This window comes from Pseudophryne corroboree, chromosome 6, assembly GCF_028390025.1.
Source record: "Pseudophryne corroboree isolate aPseCor3 chromosome 6, aPseCor3.hap2, whole genome shotgun sequence".
NCBI classification, from domain to species: domain Eukaryota; kingdom Metazoa; phylum Chordata; class Amphibia; order Anura; family Myobatrachidae; genus Pseudophryne; species Pseudophryne corroboree.
The window spans coordinates 491,111,331-491,128,969 of NC_086449.1; the positions used below are offsets into that span (position 1 = coordinate 491,111,331).

General features: G+C 41.4%; 1 protein-coding gene across 8 annotated transcripts in view; it reads left to right on the forward strand.

The window, feature by feature from the left end:
• PPHLN1 (periphilin 1) overlaps positions 1-17,639 on the forward strand; it is a 217,531-nt gene that overhangs the window by 2,202 nt on the left and 197,690 nt on the right. For 7 of the 8 annotated variants that reach the window (XM_063927330.1, XM_063927333.1, XM_063927327.1 and 4 more), the window contains exons 2-5: positions 610-673; positions 1,528-1,610; positions 3,441-3,581; positions 10,203-10,264. In XM_063927330.1, coding sequence (XP_063783400.1) covers position 673; positions 1,528-1,610; positions 3,441-3,581; positions 10,203-10,264 — 287 coding nt within the window. In that variant the 5' untranslated portion in view covers positions 610-672. The remainder of the gene's footprint in view (positions 1-609; positions 674-1,527; positions 1,611-3,440; positions 3,582-10,202; positions 10,265-17,639) is intronic. The other variant, XM_063927331.1, reaches the window with a different exon arrangement.

Genomic DNA, 17,639 nt, shown 5'->3' on the forward strand with positions numbered 1-17,639 from the left:
TACTGTAGTTTGGGTCCTGCTTAAAATTTATAACATGCTGTGCTGTTTGTGATCCATTAATTCAGACCACTCACCAAACAATGGGAACTAGTTGATAAGTTTTCCCCTTTCATACTTGTCCGTCTTGTCCTTGGATGCTGGTATTATGTGGTCTTGCTAAGGATCATAATGTGTGGGATAAGTAGATTTTGTTGATGCTTTGTATATGTAACACATAAGAGAAACTCTAAACTGGCAATTTCAGTGTAATTGTGGTGAAAAATAAATCGCCAAAAGCCAAGCCTTTTTTTTTTTTTCTTTTGGGAAGTTCTTTTAGACCACATCTCCAATGATGTTTCTTGTATGTATTTATTTATTTATTTTCTTTAGCTAATGGTTAAAAAACAAGAAAAATAAAGTGATGTGCCACCTCTAATAATAAACAGATGTATAATAATAAACAGATGTTTCTTATATACTGAATGATTTACACAAACCTAATTTTAGGTAAGCTAGATCTCAATATTTTATATAGCGGCACATGTGCCATACTTTCTCTTTTTTATGCTGATTAATGTTTGTTTGTTGTATTTCATGTTAACTGTAACTTTTTTTTTTGTTTGTTTTTAGTAACTGAAGCTGAGTTTGAATGCAAGTCGTTTCTAGTGAATAACAATATATCTGAGGAATAAGAGTACGTTTAAGCACATGTAACTAAAAATTCACTTTAAATGTGACTAATTTATGAGCTGCAAATAAATTAATATTTTAATGATGCAAATTCTCAGCTAAATATGGTGTAATCAAAACTAATCTTAAGATAAGTACATAATACATGTTTATGTGTGTGTGTGTGTGTGTGTGTATATATATATATATATATATATATCTATATTTATATATATATATATATATATATATATATATATATATATATATATATATATATATATATATATATATATATATATATCTCTATCTAGTAAAATGGACAAGGCATGTGCTTGGTTACTACAGCCTGCCCCCTTCAAATCATTCTTACCGGGGCTTCTATCTTCTCCTGGTGATCTGTCCCATCTCTTGCTGCATTTGTTGCAATTGGTGATGCACACCCTCAACATGCGCCCCCATTCTCACTGTGCATGATTGAGGTGGGACAGACCACCCTTCATTATTATATAGATTGTACAGTGAAATTTTGACCTCCCATATAGCATCATTAAGACTTAATTATTGGGTGCATCCAGGGAGCAGGCTCCTGTCCAACAGTATCCTATAAAGCTGCAGTAGCCACAGTAAAAGCTGGATGTGTACATGAACGTCAAGCTACCTGATTTGATTCACCATATAAGATATGTATACTACTCGGTTTGAGAATAAACACACATTTATACATTTTTTAGAAGTAGTAGCTTTGCATGTCTACTGCCATTATTTCACTAAATTGATACTAAATAAATTGAAACTAATGTTCACCCAGATAAGTGCACTGTATGACATGCAATGGGAGTAGATCCATTTAATAGCATTTTTATTTCTATAATTAAGTGGAGTACAGAAAAGATGAGATGTGGAGTGAGTATGAGCGGCTTCCTAGACATCGCCTGCCTCCACGTGAAATTCCTCCAGATGTAAGTAATTCTATTTCCTTGCTGTCCAGTAAATTATATATTGTCCCTTATATATATATATATATATATATATATATATATATATATATATATATATGCTATCAGTTGCTACTACCATGTTGTATGTGGGCAGACTTGGCTATGGTCAGAGCCCATAAAAAGTAATTGTCACGCAATAGGTACTCCTGAATCAAGAAAATCAGAGGCCACAGGAAATGTGAGGATCACACGTGGCATAGTGACCACCAATTTTACTGCCCTCTGCAGTTTCAAATTCTGAAAACATTTCTGTAATAATTGACAACTCTGGGCTATTAAATATTTAAATCTGAACATAACAACCCTAACCTGTAGATGTTGTTTGCAAGATACTCCCCAACACCCCCTGTAATGGGGAAATTTTGTGTTAAGGAAGTGTAGCTTTTACAAACAAGGCCCTGTCTCTTATCTGTCTGACCATTTCTGTGACAGCTTCTACAGGGGGAATTCAATTGCTAGTGCAGGCAGCTGTCTCTCCTGCATGCCTGACAGCGTTATTAAATTTTTACTCCTGTCGGGCACAACCTGCTCCCAGTGCCGGCATTTCAGCTCGTACTCCCTGGGGGTGGCGAGCTGAAATGTGCAAAGACGTGCCCTGTTTTGCTGGCCAAACTGCACTTTTCATGATTGCGCCCATTAGTTTAGTGAAGTTTAGTTGTTTTACGCAGCTAAACCCGACACTAATGGGCGTGAGAACAAGCATCAATTGAATATCACCCCTGCGGCTTTAGACAGGAGATCAAGCGGTGATAACAATTGAATTTCCCCTATTGCATTATTTGGTTTAGTTGCCCCTTAATTGTTCACATTTTCAATTTTGCTGGCCGATAAATTACTAAATGAAAATGACTTGCATTTCAGGAAACCTTTAGTTGACCCATTAAATGTTTATTCTTGAAAAATTGCAATAAAGGTTTAATTAAAAAAAAAAAAAATTATCCACAATGACTGTATATGCACTTGCTGTCTACATCTAAAGCTCTCTATGCTTAGATCTTCTGAATGTAACTTATGTGTTAATGTAATGGGTTCCGATTTTGAAATTGCAAATTGTTTGGTGGTTTTTGACTTGGGACTTAAAGCAGGAATTTCATTTTTAAAGGAAAATCAGAATGCTTTTGCCTTTAAAACAATTGCCACGTAATATCCCAAGAGTCAGAATCGCAGAAAAATCTCCACCTTTCTGAGATCAGAACTTATTATATAACCCTTGTGTTAATGCAGTGGATTTATTTTAGACTGAGTACTTGCAAGCCTGTTGTGAACCTGCTCCCCTCCGGCTCTGTTGGTAGAGGATCTGCCTGACCGGGGCACTCGGGGGGGGTATGCGAGGCATAGGTCTGAGCGCCAGGTTCCGGGTGCCCTACCTGCTGTCGCTGCAGCAGCTGCGGGACACTGACTGTAGGGGTTGCCATGGCTTGTCGTGAATTTTGCTTCACCTGGGGCTGCGGCAGGAAAAATACACATGATTCACAAAACCTGTGTGTTTTCAGCTGAAAAAATATTTTGTTCACAGGAGATATAATTGGATAAAGGATATTTTGCCCGCAAAATTTAAAGCAATAATTTTATCAAGTGCAAAACACACCTGGTTTTTATAACTAATAAAGGATAAAAATGTTTTTTGTAACTAATAGTATTGCTGTTTTAAATTCTGTGGGCAAAGATGCTGGTAATCAGAGCCTTTGAAAAGTCTTTGTTTAGTTTACTATATAAACCCATTAGAGCTTAAAGGGAGAGGTTGTACTTCAAGCCCAGCTAATTCTCATACTTTTCCTTATGTGTGTTAAGGGTGAATATCACAGAGTAGTAAATGTCGTTAGAAGGCCAGAGGATGAAGGGTGTCATCGTTATGACGATTACAATGATCCAGATTACAGAGATTATGAAGATGCTCATGGCTATGAAAGACGAAGTGGACCATACAGAGGGGTATGTATGTGTTTTAGAATTTAGTGTGTGTTTTAGACTTAAAGTACATTACGTTTTAACTGTAACCTCTTTTTATATTATAACTACTGACAACATAACCTGCATGTAAGTACTTTGACATTAGAGATAAAGTTTTGTTAGTGTGAGCAGGTTTGTGTCTTATACACAGCAGATTCACAAATTTAACTTCAATGAAGAACATAGCCTCTCTGAGGGCCTAATTCAGACCTGATCGCTAGCAGGCATTTTTTTCACTGCTGCGAACAGATAGTCGCTGCCTACGGGGGGAGTGTATTTTAGCTGTGCAAGTGTGCGAACGCATGTGTGGCAGAGCTGTACAAACACAGGCCAGGACTTACTCAGCCTTTGTGATCATGTCAGCCTGTTCAGGGCTGGAACTGATGTCAGATACCCGCCCTGCAAACGCATGGACACGACTGCGTTTTTCCACACACTCCCTGAAAACGGTCAGTTGCCACCCACAAACGCCTTCTCCCTGTCAATCTCCTTGCGAACGCCTATGCGAATGGATCCTTCGCACAAACCCATCACTGAGCGACAATCCGCTGTGTACCCATGCAACGCGCTTGTGCATTGCGGTGCATAAGTATGTGCAGTTTAGACCTGATCGCCCGCTGTACGAAAACGCAGCCTAGCCATCAGGTCTGAATTAGGCCCTGAGTGTGAAATAGATGGTCACCAAGCTTGCACTAACATTCATTGAAAGTGTAAATACAGCAAGAAAAACCTTAGGTTATAGAAAGTTTCACATCTATTTGAGTGTTATCAATAGCTCTCCCAATAACACCTTGCTCACATTTTTGGATTTGCTGTAGCCCTCTGCTGCAATTAACTGCTGGAGTGAGAAGGATATCCCGGTGATCATGTTTAAACTGAATGCAAGAAATACAGATGCTTTTAATCTATAAAATTATATATTAACTTTCCACATCATTCATAATATTAAAGCAGTTGTCTGCCTGATAGAACATAAGCTTGAGGTCAAAATAAACAATTATTTGAAAAATAACTTAAACCTTAAAAGTTAAGAAATAAAACATCTACACATGCATTTTATTAGGCCTCACACAACCAAACCTCTAATAAAGTACAAATAGTTAGCTAATATATGTGCACATGTGTAGATTTACTGCTCCTGTCAATGTTACGTCAATGCTTTTTTTTTTTTTTTTTGGGGGGGGGGGGTTTGAAAATAGGTTTTTTTGATTCCTATGAAAAAAGGATTTTCATTCATCTGGATGGAAGAAAGTAGACTTGACATTCTATTGGTGCCTATATAGAGTGGCTGGCAAATATTAAAAAAAAAAAAAATTAATTTGCATTGTGTTGCACTGCAGGGGGCAGCGCCAGCTCCAGGCATGTTCAAATAGAGCAGCCGAACAGGGCGCCACACTCAATGGGCGCCGCTAGCTCTCACCACTATATTGGAGCCTGCCCTGGAACCAGGTCCCTGTCTGCACAGCTTTAAATACAAAAATAAAATCTGATGCCCAAGGCACAACCACTTATGCAGCTGAATAGAGAAGGTACGGACTCAACTACATGAAATATAGCTATTATGTGACAAAGAGTCTCTAACAGAGCACTCAGAGCTGTTTACCATATAAGACAATGCTGTATTTCAAAGAAATATATAATACTTATATGTCCATAATGTCCATGATAGATTACTTCCTGGTTTCCTCAAATTGTGGACGGTATGATAGTGATCATATAAGACGAGATGCTTCTCTTATTTTCAGAAGTCTGCCTGACAGATGGCAAATTTTCTCAAACGATCCAGGTAGGTATAGAAATAAAGTAAAAATAACAAATATAGTGTAGGATGTTATTACATAAAGGTATCTTTGGGTTTACAGTTAAACCGTAGCTGCCACCCTATTTCAAATAAATTAAGCAAGGGCGCACCATACTCGCTATTCACACAGTGGAACACCTCGCATCTGGGTTTCTTTGTGTGATAGCAATCATTCCATCCCTCCAGAGATTGTAATAACGGGAATAGATGGTTTAATTAAAAACATTTATTAAAACATAAAAATGGTAATATACGTATAAATCTCTTAAGGTTCCATATTCAGGCATACATTTGTCGGCTGAAAACAAAAAATATAACCCAATGATGACATTCAGAACCATAAAGAGAACAATAACGTGCTACTTGCCAAACACTCTCTAAATATGTATAAAACCTTAAGAGATTTATACGTATATTACCATTTTTGTTTTTAATAAATGTTTTTAATTAAACCATCAATTCCCATTATTACAATAAAAATTCATTTTTACAGGACTTGAGGAAACCAGGAAGTAATCTACCATGGACATTATGGACATATAAGTATTATATATTTCTTTGAAATACAGCAGTGTCTTATATGGTAAACAGCTCTGAGCGCTTTGTTAGAGAATTCGTCTGCACAACGCCCATCCCGCGGCCTGCTTCCCACAGCCACCCTGTAAGCTGCGTTGGCCCGTGAGCCAATCAGAGCTTGCGGACCGGCAGCCAAGACTCTGCGTCCTCCTGTCTGTGCTTCCCAGACAGCAGCTTAGATCTAGTAGCAGCAGCAGCATATCTGGCACTGGGGGGACATGTGTATCTGGCACTGGGGGGACATGTGTATCTGGCACTGGGGGGAAAATAAAAAACTAAGAAATCACATATACATAAGTATTCACAGCCTTTGCCATGAAGCTCAAACTTGAGCTCAGGTGCATCCTGTTTCCACTGATCGTCCTTGAGATTTTCCTACAGCTTAATTGGAGTCCACCTGTGGTAAATTCAGTTGATTGGACATGATTTGGAAAGGCAAACACCTGGCTATATAAGGTCCCACACTTGACAGTGCATGTCTGAGCACAAATCAAGCATGAAGTCACAGGAATTGTCTGTAGACCTCCGAGACAGGATTGTCTCGAGGCACATATCTGGGGAAAGGTACAGAAAAAGATCTGCTGCTTTGAAGATCCCAATGAGCACAGTAGCCTCCATCATCTGTAAATAGAAGAAGTAAAACCACCAGGGAGGTGACGAAGAACCCGATGGTCACTCGGTCAGAGTTACACCATTCCTCTGTGGAAGAGAGGAAAACCATCTCTGCAGCAATCTACCAATCAAGCCTGTATGGTAGAGTGGCCAGACGGAAGCACATGGCAGCCCACCTGGAGTTTGACAAAATGCACCTGAAGGACTCTGAGACCAACAGAAACCAAATTCTTTGATCTGATGAGACAAAGAAACCAAACTCTTTGGCGTGAATGCCAGGTGTCATGATCCTGACTGTATTTCTCATATTCTGGGGCTTACTTCATCATGTACTGTAACTTGCATCTGTTCAGCTCAGCAGGAAGACTGCAAATCTGTGTTTGCTTTCCTTGATTAGCCACCTGAGTAGGAATTCCTCTAAGTAATCAGCTGTGTGCAACGTTTTGATTCTTTACTGTGTTCAGCAATCTGGAGTTTAGGCCTAAAAGTAGGCATCCTCTGTTTTATTTTTAGAAGTTCAGGCTTCAGTGTTTTTCCGGCCTGCTAGGCCTCACTCCACATCAGAGCCTAACCTGGAGTACTGACATGACAGGGTCTGATCACCTGACCTGGATCTATCCAATCCTGTGCCAGCCTGAGACTCTCTGAATCACCTGACTCCATTCACACATCACCAGGAAGTATAAGTAAAGAGACTTGTGTGACAGAAGCTGCCAGTTGCTTGTGTCACACAGCTCAGTGTGAGCTTAGTAGCTGAGCTCCTTAAGAGGTAACACTATTACCTTAGTTCCTGTAAAACTCTGCTCTTTTGCTACTCAGTCTGGATTACAGTTGTGTTACCAGTTATATCCAGTATTCTTCAGCCTCGTATTAAAGACAAAGCTACCGTCTTCAGTTCTTCAGCCTCATCTTAAAGTCACAGCTACAGTCTTGAGTTCTTCTTCAGCCTTGTCTTAAAGTCACAGCCACAGTCATTGTTCTAAATACAGTTGCGTTTCCAGTTATATTCGGTACCAGCCCAGATTACAGTTGCATTCCAGTTATACCGGTACCCAACCCAGTTCACAGTGCGGTACTCAGTCTCACCGGTAACCAGTCCTGTTCAACGTCTTCAGCTCTCCTCCCAGTTCTGCGCAATGCCAGAGAACCTATTTCATAGTAACCTTGAGCACACAAACACCTACTCCTGTGACAGTATATCCAGTTTGTTCTCACCAATACATTCACCATCCTGCTATCAACACCAAGTCCATGGTGATGCAGTGGTCAGGATATGGCTTCCTCTGCCGAGACCCGGGTTCGACCCCCGGTCAGGGATTGCTCCTTACCACTTCATCTCGCTGATTTCCACAGACCAGCCAAATATACACATAGTCCTCCAGTTATCCGCGCGGACTTCACATACACGCTTATTCCAGTTTGGAATATTGCTGTAACATAACAAAATGTGAAAAAAGTGAAGCACTGTGAATACTTTCCAGATGCACTGTAGTTGGGAAGAGATGTCTTCTCTTAATTCTAAATTTAAGTGTAAAAGCAAAGCTTTCGAGTGTTTGTTTGCTACCTGTAAATGTGGTCAATATTTTCTGTGTGCAAAAAAATTAAATGTATTCACACTACATGGCTCTGAATCATACTCAATGTGCACATGCCAATTTGGATTCCTGTGAGGTTTCTTCTCTCGTGTTCTAATCACAATACAGTTGAAACATATCATGAGTTGATCACATTTGCTCGTGGGTATTTTGCCCTAAAAATTAAAAGTTGCGGAATAAAGTTGTGGGTGGTATTTCAGATGTCTGGTTCATTTCTGAAAGATTTTTACTCAGCTAGTGTAAAAAGAAAGCCTTTTCTGTTATAGAACACAAATACAACCCAGAAATTATCTATTTTCAGTGGAACTAGTTGTTAGAAGTACTTATGCCATGGTATACATAAACTTGATTAAGAGTGCTATTGGGCTCAGTGGTGGGTATAATTATTATACATGGTATTAAGCTCAACAGTACATGATTGTGGGATTTTATACATAATGGCATAAGTGATACAGGTTGAGTATTCCATATCCGGAATGCTCGGGACCAAGAGCATTCGGGATATGGGATTTTTCCGGCTAACAGAGTACCTGTTATCCTGATGGGTCCGGAACATTTGCATGGGGCAGGGAGGGGGGTGATGGGTCCAATGTGTTGGGTCCTGGCAGCAGTGACTGTGAAGGAATGGCTGCAAAGCCACTCCCCCATCTGTCTGTGATTGGCCGCGGACTCCAGTGACGTCATGGAGCCGGCCGCGTCATGATGTCACTACAAGGCCGAAATGTTCCTTTTTTTCTGGTATCCAGAAAACGGATACCGGACCTGTACTAACAACCCATCCTATAAAAAAATATGCCCTCTGGTATGTGTTTCTCTGTATGGTTAACATTAAGAACCAACAGACAGTGTTTGCAATTGATCTAACTTTATTTTGAATTTTAAGGGTTGTCTATATTAAATAACTGTACTGTGACTCCTCCATGCATTTAATGACCGAAAGCAGAAAGGAATAAATATATAATGGTTTTCAGCTCTGTGAAACAACTAATTTCTTAATCCTAACTCTCCTTCTTTGAGCTATAGAAACAGAATTTGATGACAGATAAGAAACACTTGCCAATCTAGTCTGCCCCCTTTTTGTATCCTTTAGGTAATCTCAACCCTTTTTGATCTTTATTTCTTTGTAAGGATATTCATATGCCTATCCCAATCATGTTTAAATAGCTTTACTGTCTTAGCCTCTGCCACCTCTGACAGGAGGCTGTTCCACTTATCTACTTTCCTTTCTGTGAAGTAAGTTTTCGTTATAACCTACTTTCCTCCAGTTTCAGTGCATGTCCTCCAGTTCTAATACTTCTCTTCCTTTTGAAGAATGTTTTCCTATTTAGCAAGTGTCTCTTTTTCACTAGCAGCAGTAATTGGAAATTGCTAATTAAAAGTGCAAAAGAAAAACCATGCCGGTCTGTGGTTCTCCACTTTCCCATATTATCAAAATGTGTCCTGAAGTAGAATGTGGAGCTGTAGGAGTCTTCCGGTAGGGTCCTGCTCCAATATAATAGCATTTGAAATGTGTAAAGCTTGCTTGAAATTTAAAAGCATGTTAGAAATACAGCTTGCAAAAAATATGATAAAAAATAGAAAACAGCAGCAAAACAGCACTTCCCTTTTTTTAATTATTGTTTGTATTGAGTATACAGTTGGATATAGCTTATAAATGTATGCACGATGCAAGAAGTGGAAAGTTAAAACTTGACCTTTAAGAAAAGGTGTACTTATTAAAGTTTATTTTACACCAGGGGGCAGATTTACTAAACATTGGATTTATAGTGGTAACATAAATAATGCTGAACCAGACAAATTTTATGGTTTGTTTCTATTGCAGCTTTAAATCTATCAGTCAAAGCCACTGATCTATTTTTATATTTTTTTTTGCGCAACTGACACTTCATATAATTATTGTTCCACTCTGCTACTGATAACCACAGTCTGCAGTGCATCATAGATATTGCGCTCTAAAAAGATTGGAAACCATTAACAAGTAAAGTGACCAGTTGTTTTGCTTTATCCACTTTGCCACAGGAAGATCCAGCATACAGATGGCCACGTGGTGATCCCTACATGAGTCGCCACTCTGATTTTGGGTAACTTTTTAATTTTATCATTTGCTGTTCGTATTACTTTTTATGGTATTTTACTAATTTTAGCAGTCTGTAAACTTTATCCGGCAAAATATATACATTGCTTGCACAATTCTCCTGTAGTTCTTTAGGATAACCATAATTCAGAAGTGGTTCTACCTTAAAAAACAAACAAAAAAAAACACATAATTTTATATGTATATTTTTGAGTAAATGCTTTTCTTTAAAAAGGAAGTCTAACCTAATTGCATGTATAGCCTGGAGTACTACTTTAGCCTTGTTTTCACAGTTCATGAAACATTAGAGGTATTGCCTTTTAGTTATTACTGCTGCAATACTCCTGAGCTTGCAATCTCTTGGCGACCTGCAGGAAAGGAGAGTTTTCTAGTTTAAAAATGTTATTGGAAAGCCTATGCTCTTCCTCCATAGGTCATGCTGCACTCTAGAGTGCTGGTGTCAGATTGTAATTTTCCTCTTCTAGCCTTTGTAGGTCCTAAGTAAACTTTCTCTAGCATCCATAAGGGATATTGGGGATACTTAGTACGATGGGGTATAGACGGAGTCCAAAGGAGCCGGTGCACTTTAAATTTCTTTAACTGGGTGTGCTGGCTCCTCCCCTCTACGCTCCCTCCCACAAGCAGTTTAGAATAAAGTGCCCTAAGGAGAGGATGCACATCTCTGCAGCTCCAGAGAGTTTTCTTCAGTTTATTTGCAATCTTTATTATTTTCGGTATGCTGTTTCTGCAACAGCATACCTGCTCCGTGGGGGTGTGGAGTTGCGAGGTGCCAGAGCTGCTTCCCCATTGCAGGACCACCGTCCTGAGAGGTTGTTGTACACCGGGGCACTGCACCTTGGCGGTCACAATCGCAGCACGCCCACACCCCTAACACTAGCCTGAAGGTGACAACAGTGGTGAGTACAAACCGGGGACCCCACTAGGGGGTTCCCCAGTTCAAGGTGCGGCTGAGACGCAGGGGAGGCATACGGGACCCTCCTGGGGGTGACCCGCTATAGCCCCCTGTGTACAATAGCTAGCGGTGGCTTAAACAAACAGTTGTGTGATGTTTTTCCGCTTTTTGGGATACATTGCCAGTATAAAAAACACTGTAGCTCTGGCGCCATTGGGGGGGACGGAGCTACCTCAGAGGGGGACCAGCTGTATTTTGGCGCCTTCCTATGCTTACAGCTGCAGCAGCAGACACACGGCTCCTCCAGACACTCAGGAAACGCTGGAAAACTGGTACAGGGTGTAGCAAAGGGGAGAGCCGCTATTGTACAAAATCTGTGTCCTGTAAAGGACAGTGATCATAGGTGTTTCACTGTGATATAACAGCTTACAGCCTCATTGGGGCTGGGTTGTACTGGTCTCTTTCTCTCTGTCTCCCTCTCACATACAGTAAGGGCAGGCTTGCTAATTTATTACTTGTGTATGTAACTGTGCTTTACTGTGAATATGGGTAAACATTAATTATGCAGTGTGTGTCACACCAGATTCTCTCCCTCAACATCTGTTTCTGTATCCTGTGAACAATGCAGCCAATCTTCACAACTCCGTGAGAGGGTTGAGGGGATGGTCAAAAGCCTTCCTGGTTCGGTGCCATTAAAACTATTATGACTGATGTGTCATCACAACTCACTGCTAATACTCAAAAAAACTCAGCTACTACAGCAGGCTGTTGCAGACCTGGCTGCCAGGGAAGATGTTACACAGCTCCCCCTCTCTAACGCAGGACCACAAAAGCGTGGTTTACCTGCCTTACTCTCTGATTCAGTTGATGAGATACAAGAGGACGGATAGGACTTGGATCCCGTTAGTGGGGATTCCACTTCTGCTCAGGTTATTGAGCCCTTCATTCTGGCTACACGGGACATGCTAAAATTCCCTCTAGAGGATGATGCATCACAGCAGAACAAACCTAATGTCTCTTTCCCTGATTCTGCAGAGTTAGATGACCTATTTAAGTTAGCCTGGAAAAATCAAGACAAAAAATACCAAGTGTCAAAAAGATTTTTGTACACTTTCCCATCTGTTCCTGAAGGTAGGAAATTCTGAAAGGAAACTCCGGCGGTTGACGTATTAGTTTCTCGACTGTCTAAAAAGGCGGTGCTACCTGCCCCGGGCTCCTTTACCATGAAGGACCCTGGGGACAGAAAAATAGAGACTACACTAAAGTCTACCTACACGGCAGCAGGTATATCTCAAAGGCCGGTCATAGCAGGTTGCTGGATGACCCATGCCATTCATACGTGTGCTACTCAAATTCAGGAGGGCCTCTCCGGGAATATGCCCCTGGTTACTACGGTAACTCTCCTAAGGCACATCCAGGACACTGCTTGTGTCCTGTGTAACTCTCTCAAGGAGATGGGCAATATTAATGCTAGGACCTCTGCCATGGCAGTGTCGGCGCGCACGGCCTTATGGTTGCGTCCGTGGATAACGGACGCAGAATCCAAGTGCAGTGTGGAATCTCTCCCCTTTACTGGGGAATGGCTCTTCGAGGTTGAGTTGGATACGTGGATTTCTAAAGTTACTGCAGGGAAATCCACGTTCCTGTCCTCTGGGGCCATGCTGGCTAGGAGTTCCCACCTGGGGCCGTCTGTTCAGTCCTTTCGGTCTAACAGATTTCGATCTAGGGCCAGAGGCACCTCCAATGCAGCTAGAGGCGCCAGAGGTAAGACAAGAAAACCTTCAAGCTCTGGTTCTCAGGAACAGAGCACCAGTTCTGCTTCCACTAGTCCTCAGCATTACGGTGCCCACCCGCCCTGAGGGGATCTCGAGGTGGGAGCTCGGCTGCGTGACTTCAGCCGCATCTGGGAGAGTAATTGCCAAGATACCAGGCTCAAGGACCTAATTTTTCAGGGCTACAAGCTGGAGTTCGACTGTGTTCCTCCCCAGCGATTTTTCAAATCAAGCTTACCAGCTTTGGAGGATACGCAAATTACGTTGCAACAGGCCATCCAAAAGTTGGTCCGATCCCATGTCATTGTACCAATACAACAACTGGGAAAGGGTTATTACTTCAACCTGTTTGTGGTACCGAAACCGGACGGTTCGGTAAGGCCCATTTTGAATCTCAAATCTTTGAGCCCTTACCTAAACATTTTCAAGTTCAAAATGGAATCCTTGCGAGCAGTGATTTCGGGCCTGGAAGAACAGGAATTCATGGTCTCCCTGGATATCAAGGACGCCTATCTCCATATTCCGATTTGACCACCTCATCAGGCTTATCTGAGGTTTGCACCTACTAGATGATAACTACCAGTTCCAGGTGCTACCCTTCGGCCTGTCCACAGCTCCGAGGGTGTTCACGAAGGTAATGGTGGAGATGATGTTCCGTGTCCAGGGGATCAATGTTGTCCCTTACCTGGATGATCTCCTGATAAAAGCAAGATCCAGGGAGCTTTTATTGCTCCATATCGACCACACTATCCAACTTCTATCACACACCATGGTACAGAAGTCCCACCTGGAGCCAACTCAGCGGCTCCTGTTCCTGGGGATGTTACTGGATACTGTGGCCCAGAAAGTGTTTCTCCCAGAGGACAAGGCAAGAACACTTCAGGAGATGGTCCGTGCTGTTCTGAGGCCAAATTGGATATCCATCCATCTTTGCATCCGACTATTGTAAAAGATGGTAGCCTCATACGAGGCGATCCAATACGGCAGATTCCATGCCAGAAAATTTCAACTGGATCTCCTGAGCAAGTGGTCCGGGTCACATCTTCAGATGCACCAGATAATACGGCTGTCACCTCAGGCCAGGATTTCCCTACTGTGGTGGCTGCAGTCGTCCAATCTTCCAGAAGGCCGAAGTTTCGGGATTCATGATTGGATCTTCCTCATGACGGATGCGAGTCTGAGAGGATGGGGAGCTGTCGCCCAGGGGGCTCAGTTCCAGGGCAGGTGGTCAGCCCACGAAGCCCTCCTTCCGATCAACATTCTGGAACTTTGGGCGATCTACAGTGCTCTGCTTCAGGCCTCTCCTCTACTCGGGGATCATGCGATCCAGGTACAGTCAAACAACGCCACAGCAGTGGCGTACATCAATCGGCAAGGGGGGACAAAAAGCAGGGCTTGCATGCAAGAGGTGTCAAAAATACTCCTCTGGGCAGAAAAAAATGCAAGGGCAATGTCACCAGTCTTCATTCCGGGAGTAGACAACTGGGAAGCTGACTTTGAGTCGTCACGATCTCCACCCTGGGGAATGTGGGGGCTCCACCTTCAGGTGTTTCAACAGATCATCGACCTGTGGGGCTGCCCGCAAATAGACATGATGGCTTCTCGACTCAACAAGAAGCTTCGTTGGAATTGCTCCTGAACCAGGGACCCTCAGGCGAGGGCAGTTGATGCACTGATGTCACCTTGGCCTTATCGGCTGGTCTACCTGATTCCTATGATTCCATTACTCCCAAGGGTGCTAAAGCGAATCAGAAATCAAGGAGTTCAGGCAATTCTGATTGCCGCGGATTGGCCTTGGGGTGTGTGGTACCCGGATCTTCTGGACATGCCTGTTGAAGACCCTTGGCCTCTACCACTAATAAGAGATCTGCTCTTCTTAGTGGTACCAAGCCCTTGACAAAGCTGTTGGTATTTAGGAGCCGAACATCACAGATTCTTATTCAAACCTGGAATACGCCTAGAAGTCCACCAGTGCTTACATACGGGGAACTTGCAGCTGTCCGAAAAAGGAGTTCATGACCAAGCTTTCAATAGGGCCAAGCCTGTCCGGAATCAAGCATTCAAAGGTCTGTTTTTCCAACTCCATATTGACTAATATCTGACAAGTATTGACTCTATCCCCTGGACTGTGGCATTCTTCCATGGACTCCTAATAGGAGAATATGTCCGGCTTCTACATGTGGTAATATACCAAACAAACTGCTGTGCTGTGCCTGCCCTACTTGTTAATCTTATAATCCCAAAATTGAATATGTAAATATTTATGGTATGTTTGTTGCAACATTTTTATGTAATAAAACACATGTGATTTCTCCTTATCCAGTTTATAGCACTGTACATTTCCCTCTTGCCTACTGTTTCTATCAGGGGCTAACTACCCGTTTAAACAGCTGCTTTAGGTCAAACATCTCATTTTCCACCGCGGGCCTATTACCTATTAACTAATTTTTCATCGTCCAAAACTGCATGCTCTGGCCGGCCGCTGCATGACGTCGCTGTGCGATATCATTAGTGATATCGCACAGTGTGTATGCTCGCCATCGGGCCGCCCGTCATGGGTGGGTAAACAGTAGGCGGCGGCGCTCATAGAGCACATCGCCTAGTGTGTACCCACCTTAAGAGGATATTATTTAAAAATAAATATTTGTATCAAGTAATCCACAAATAAACACAGAAACAGCTATTATGGAAAGAAAAGTCCTTCCCTGTTTTTGTTGTTGCTCATAAGTGGACATAGCTACCAGTATGGTTATTGTAATAGGTGTATTGTATATGGGATATAGCCACCATGTGTTGGCAAGTAACATGTTGGATTTTAAATTATACCTATTATGCGCATTAAATGACATTGAGAAATATTTGCCTTTTGTTACAAACCATTTGGATTATTTTAAGTGTTTGAATGCCTTGTCCTACCTTTGTGGCAAGCTCATGTCTGTCATCTCTACTGAAATCAGTTCAGGACTATGATCATTCGATCCAGTTACTGCATCATTTTACTATTCTTAATCACTGCTAGGGTGTTGGGTGTTTTTGAAAACCAAGTTAATTATCTAAGAAATTGTACAGAAGTAAAATGCTTATTACATGAAATACCGGTGACATCTAGTGGACAGTAAAGGCATTTTAGTCTGCTATTGTAAATTCATCTACTACAGGTTGAGTATCCTTTATCCAAAATTCCAAATTTTTGGGTGTCTGTCTGTCTATCATATATATGTCATTGTATCAGTAGGGGACCCAAAAATTAGGGATTTTGAATAAGAGATACTCACCCTATACTGCAACCTCCAATTGGGTAAGGATTTGCCCCGTCATAAATTGAATTAAACTTACGTATAAATACGATGCACACATTCATAGTATTAAATAAAATAATATATATCTATTACGCTGTGAAGTTGGTCAGTATAATTTTGGGTGATTCATGTCTACAATAAATTTTAAAGCAAGTTTAAATAAAATTTATATAAAGCAGTTGGTTTAATCACCTTGATTTGTATAGTGCCAGCATGTGAGAGCAGGCGCTGTCTGTAAAATATGTTCCCCAAACGCACCTGAAGAGGAACATGCATTCCTCTAATGTAGTAAACTGAAAAAATATTGTTTTGTTGATTTTTAAATAAAATGTTCATGAATCACTGAAAATTAAAGCTCTTATCACCATGATCCCAAAATAAAACTGTGGGGATTTATTAACAACAGTATGAACAGTTTATGTAAAAAAAAAAAAAAATCACCTTTTTGAGAAAATTCATATTTTGATTTTGAAATTTTTCCATTTGTATGGAAACATACTGCTGTTGTGTGTGTGTGTGTGTGTGTGTGTGTGTATATATAATATGAAAGCCAATAAAAAAAGGTTTAGGGCGGTATCCTATTAGCAACAATACTAGCATTCTTTTCCCCATATGCTGGCATTTATCGGGGATTTTGCGACATCCGAAGCATAATCCGTGATAAGGGGCCATGGTAGGCGCGATAACACATGGGATCGGGGACTTATCCACAATTAATTTACATATTTGAGCTGATTGGCTGGTGCCTTTATCACCTTGCACATATCACTAGTTTATCACTTCCTTATGCCTTCTCCAGGTTACTACATCTGCCCCACTGTCCTTAATATGAGACCTTGTTAGTCTCTCTAGCAGAGATGCACCTTTCATATCGCAAACCAGGGTCAGAGCTGGGATTTGAATATGGCTCTGACCCGGGTAAGAGACGTTCACATCGCAATATTTAACTGGGTTATTCACAAGTTATTGCCATGTTGGTGTCTTTTTGCTCAACCCGGGTCACCCATGTTAAAACCAGTGTGATATCATTTTAAAAGGACTTGATTGATTCCCAGTTTTCTACAAGAAAGGGAGGGGACTGGGGAATACTCACAGTGCAGCAATCATGCTTAATGCGGTATGGCCAAATGCGTGGGAAGACAGCTCAAAATACTGACAGTCCATACGGGCAGAAGCACTGCGATTCCTATTATTGCCGTTAACCTTGTGATATTGTTTCTTGAGTGCCTTCAACTTATTGACCACCTGCTGTTGGGACCTAATAAATCCAGATGCCGCAAGCATTTTACTGATGTTGCGGTATGTTATCACATCCTTGACTGTACCTGTTATCCGTCTAAGTATTTCAAATTTGTTCTGTCACTTAATGAAGTTCATATCCTAATACTCCTCTGCTAC